We start from the raw sequence: 5,160 nt of genomic DNA, 5'->3' as shown, positions 1-5,160 counted from the left end.
ATAAAAATTAATTAAACATTGTTGTCAATATTGTTCAAAACTATATAATGATTGGCAAGTAACGCTGTTGCCCTCCCACCCCCCAAAAAACTGTATAATAGAAAGTATACTAGACCGAGAAAGAAAAGCGCTTTTTTTGGCCAGACTTGATTGTTGGCTATTCTCCATGCATGTGCCATTTGTGCTTCTTTTTTCCCCAACTATTTTATCCTCCCGAAATGGTGTTCCCCCTTCCCCCTTCTTCCTCATGGACCTATGCCCTACTTATCTTTACAAGCCTATTTTATAAGCCAACTACTCCACTAAACTTTTCCTAAAACTCCCAGCTAGAAATAATCATTTCTACTTCTGAACTCCCAGCACAGTTTTTCTGAACCTCCCTGTTTAAACTACTCAGCACTTCTACTCTCGCATTAGGATTGAAGTGCATCTCCATCGTCTTCTTAGACTGTATGTTCCTTAAAGCCAGGGTCTGTGACTGGCTCATTTGAGTAGCTCCTAAAGCAACTCAAACATATTATGACCTCAGGATATTTTTGTTGAATGTTTAGAGATACCTTGAGCATAGCTCTGTTTTCCTACATGACCAGTCATCACAGACCTGTAGTGGTTTATTTCAAACTTCTGTTAGTTTGTTCCTCAGTTTCTACAACCAGGTCAGAGAAGAAGAATGGGGATCTTCTGTGCAAGAGACATAGTACTAGTCTTCAGGCAAAGTAAGGCCAGTCTAGAAACAAAATTTCAAAGTGAAATTTATCTTTCATACCTCTCTTCACTCCACTTCCTTCTTTCTCTCTCCTTTCCTAGGACCTTATCTTTTTTGCCTCCTGAGTGCCCTCCCAAGTTTCCCCATGCTCAAAAACAGCTCAGTTCCCATCTCATTCTCAAAATGACAGGTGTTAGGAAATCATTCTGATTTAGCCAACTGATCAGATGTGAATACTTTCCTCACTTAACTCTCCACGGGAAGGCATTACAGTTTACAAAGAAAAGTTTCAGGCATTGCGAAGGAGACATATGGAATATGTATGAAAAGGCTGGAAGTATATGGGACAGGGCAGGAAGACTTACAGCCAGTGTTTTCTTCCCTCTTGTTAAAACCGGGGACTTAGTACTTCCAGTTTATGATCAGAAAGTTTGACTGCTGGTCAAACTTGAACCTGGTCAGAAAAGTGAAATAGATGAAATACAACTCTAGGCTTCTCTGCCTTCCTTTACTGCTGATTGTCTAAATTATTATCTATAAGAGTGAGCAAAGATAGCATTGACTTTATTAAATCCCAAATAAGTTTTTGAACTTATTGCTTTCTTTTTGAAACTTCCTAGGAGGATGGTTTGTTTATCAGCGGAGGAATGAAGTTCACAATAACTGTGGCATCGAAATATACTACCAAACAGACATGCAGAGCACCTCAGAGAATATGTTTCTGGAACTCTTCTGTCAGATTATCTCTGAGCCTTGCTTCAACACCCTACGCACCAAGGAGCAGTTGGGTGAGAGGGAAGTGGGGGAATAGTGGGATACCATAGACCTTGATGAATGACCATTGTTCTTAGAGAACATTTTCCATAGGTAGAAGCACCTGGCACTGTGTACCAGGCATGCTCTATTCAGAGAGACTTGTGAAAACCTTGTTTATAGAGAATCCACTTCTAAGAGATAAGCAATCACTATCTTATGGACATTAATGCAGTTCTTAATGAGATGCCATGGTATTTATATTATATATATATCATCAATAAAGAGGACACTTTAGGTAGTGGGGAGAGGATGCTAAGGGCAGGCTCATGGGTAGCAAGGTGGGAAGCAGGCCATCCAGAGGAGCTTAGATTCACCAGACATTGACTTCCCTGAGGGCAAGAATTATCTTGTATTCATCTTTATGTCCCAAGCCTGGGATATGCAGAAAGTACTCTGTTAAGTATTTGCAGAGTTTTTGGCACTGTTAAAAGTCTTGGAGATCCTGGCAGGTTTGATCAATGAGGAAAGAAGTTCAAAGAAACCCCAGACAGGGAAGAATCAACAAAAAAGGATTTGAGTGAGTCTCTCCAAGTACCTATCATTTTTTAAATAACCACCATGCTAGGTGCTGGGCATTGAAAATGGATGTCCTTTTAAGGAGCTCACAGTTAAATCAGGATGGCAAACCTGTAAAGGAATAATTATAGTACAGTGTGGTAGGTGTTATTATTAAGAGTGTTCAATTTATTAAAGACTGTATTAAACATAGTGACTTTCTCAGAAGTAGGACCAGAGGTATCACAGCTGTCAGAGGTGGTGGATCAGGGCAGAGCAGCTGAAGGAGGCATGCCAAGAGCTTGGCTTAGAAAAGGTGTTGAAGGGAGGTAGTGCATGGGCTCATGAGATGACAATGGAAATATGTGACCTTTAGTTAGCTTGATCTCTGGAAAGTTGCAGTCTGACTAGATAATCCAGGAATGGATTATCTGATAAGAAATAGGATATCCAAGTTCATATAAGGAACATGGATGTTAAAGGAAACAGCCGGAACAGTGGTTAGGGGATGAAAATGAGGCTAGTGTTCTATGGGAATGTGAGCAACATTAGCATAGATTGAAGGGTATTAAGTAGTAGAGAGTGAGGAGTTACAGACTGTGAGTTTGAATGATGAATAGGGGGTTTTTTCCTAAGAAGAAAAAGTCATCTCCAACTTTGTAACTATTCTTCAGAGAGCTCCTCTGCTCTGTCCTTAGGAGCTGGGATTATCTTAACTGCTCATATTTCTTCAGCAGTGAATAATCTAAAGCTTAAAGTAGATTTTATTTGCTCGACAGGACAGTTTTGGAAGGATTAAAAGTGACCCAAGTCTCGAATGCCAAAATCCTAACTGGCTGGTGTTTGTGTTTCAGGCTATATTGTCTTCAGCGGGCCACGTCGAGCCAATGGCATACAGGGCTTGCGATTCATCATCCAGTCAGAAAAGCCACCTCACTACCTGGAAAGCAGAGTAGAAGCTTTCTTAATTACCATGGAAAAGTCCATAGAGGACATGACAGAAGAAGCCTTCCAAAAACACATTCAAGCATTAGCAATTCGTCGACTAGACAAACCAAAGAAACTGTCTGCTGAGTGTGCTAAATATTGGGGTGAAATCATCTCCCAGCAATACAATTTTGACAGAGGTAAGGTAAAATTAGGGCCCCAACATTAATGGCATTTGAGTGTAACATTTGAGAACATTAAAGCCATTCTACAAAATGGTATTCATTTTGTAGGTGATGTTCCATTACTGATTTTGGGGGTAGGAGGTAGGGGTGGTTGGCACTTCTAAAGAACCATTATAAGGCATGGTGGCTCACGCCTGTAATCCTAGCACTTTGGGAGGGCCAAGGCGGGAGGATCGCTTGAGCTCAGGAGTTCAAGACCAGCCTGAGCATAAGCGAAGCCCTGTCTCTGCAAAAAATAGGAAAGTAAGGCAGGTGTGGTGTCGTGTGCCTGTAGTCCCAGCTACTTGGGAGGCTGAGGCAGGAGGATCGCTTGAGCCCAGGAGTTTGAGGTTGCAGTGAGCTATGATAACGCCACTGTACTCTAGCCCGGGTGACAGAGTGTGACCCTGTCTCGAAAAAAAAAAAGAAAAAGAAAAAAAGAATCGTTATTTAATATAACAACAATTTCCAGTTTCACTTTTTTTGTTTCATCATTGTACCCCTGAGATTCTGAACAGAGATATATATATATATATATATATATATATATATATATATATATATATATATATATATAAGTATCTATTTTCCATAACACCGAAAAAATGAAAAATTTGCAAATTGAACTCTTGGAGACAAATGCTTCCCTAAAAGCACAGGAATTCAAACATTTATCTTTAGGGATCGCCAAAGATTTGTCACTGTTTTCAGATTTGGGAACATTGTGCTTCCTAAAGTCTCCTGTCTTATGAGTTTCCTGTCACCTTTCTTTTAGAGCAGAGATTATCAACTAAGTGTGCTAAGCCATACTAGAAGTCTGAGGACCTGGGTTGTGTTCTCATTCTGATACCAACAAGTCGAAGATCTTGGTCAAGTAACCTTTTTTGGACCTCAGTTTTCTTGCCTATAATTTTTCTGGCAGGTGGAGTCACTATTAATGATAATAATGTCCAGCATTTATTGAGCATTTACCTTGTGCCTACCATCACGTCTTCATCATATATAATTTTCTTAATTCTCGCCACAGCCCCATTAAGGTAGTCATTATCCTCCAACTTCCTAATGAGGAAACTGAGGTTCAGAAAAGTTGAAGTGACTAGCCCAACACCCCCCAATAGCTCATAAGCAGAGAGCCAGCATATGAACCCAGGCTGGCCTATCTCCTGAGCCAAGGCTCTTACCCATTGCACTATATCCACTTACTTGAAATCTATTTCCTTCCTACTTGTAGGAGTAGATAGTCACTTAAAAATATGGATACTTAAGAGTCTTGGAGTAAAGTATGTTGTCATTTAGTGTAGTATTCTGAGCTACTAATATGGAAAAATTAGTAAATTATTGTTTGACTACTTTTTCAGATAATATAGAAGTTGGATATTTAAAGACACTTACCAAGGAAGATATCATCAAATTCTACAAGGTAAGTTGGATTTGTACATTTAGATTTTGACTGATAAGGAAATATTTTACGTGCTATGTTGTATGTTGCTGGGTTGAACCTAATCAGGCTGGATTTGTGAAGGTATGTTTATTGATTTAAGTATTTTTGACACAAACAGCTATTACTATTAGAAGAAATATGGGCAGTTCTTATTGAACCCACTATTGTTTTTCTCTCCCATGAGACTAAGGACTGTGACAGCCCTTCTTGGCTTCCAAATCCACCTCTGTAGGCTGCCCTTTTGTTTCTTCTCTCTGTTCCCCACATTGCCCTCAAAGAACATTGCTGAGCTTTGGTGGGGAGGAAGAGCAAAGAAAACAAAAGAGCTCAAAAATCAGATTATTTTCCAAGCTCTGACAACTATAAATTGTCTTTACTCATTTAAGTACCCCCGCGTGCCTGCTTTTTTATTTATTTATTATTTTTTTCGAGACAGAGTCTCACTTTGTTGTCCGGGCTAGAGTGCCGTGGCATCCGCCTAGCTTTCAGCAACCTCAAACTCCTGGGTTCAAGCGATCCTTCTGCCTCAACCTCCCGAGTAGCTGGGACTA

At 40.0% G+C, this 5,160-nt stretch overlaps 1 protein-coding gene across 2 annotated transcripts in view; it reads left to right on the top strand.

Annotated features, from left to right (window-relative positions):
• Positions 1–5,160, top strand: part of IDE (insulin-degrading enzyme) — a 102,110-nt gene that overhangs the window by 91,371 nt on the left and 5,579 nt on the right. For both annotated transcript variants that reach the window (XM_012659723.1, XM_012659722.1), the window contains exons 20-22: positions 1,327–1,494; positions 2,872–3,144; positions 4,527–4,588. In XM_012659723.1, coding sequence (XP_012515177.1) covers positions 1,327–1,494; positions 2,872–3,144; positions 4,527–4,588 — 503 coding nt within the window. The remainder of the gene's footprint in view (positions 1–1,326; positions 1,495–2,871; positions 3,145–4,526; positions 4,589–5,160) is intronic.

The sequence above is a fragment of the Propithecus coquereli genome, unplaced genomic scaffold (genome assembly GCF_000956105.1).
Source record: "Propithecus coquereli isolate 6110/MARCELLA unplaced genomic scaffold, Pcoq_1.0 Scaffold63, whole genome shotgun sequence".
Classification (NCBI taxonomy): Eukaryota; Metazoa; Chordata; class Mammalia; order Primates; family Indriidae; genus Propithecus; species Propithecus coquereli.
This window is presented reverse-complemented; position numbering and strand designations above follow the sequence as displayed.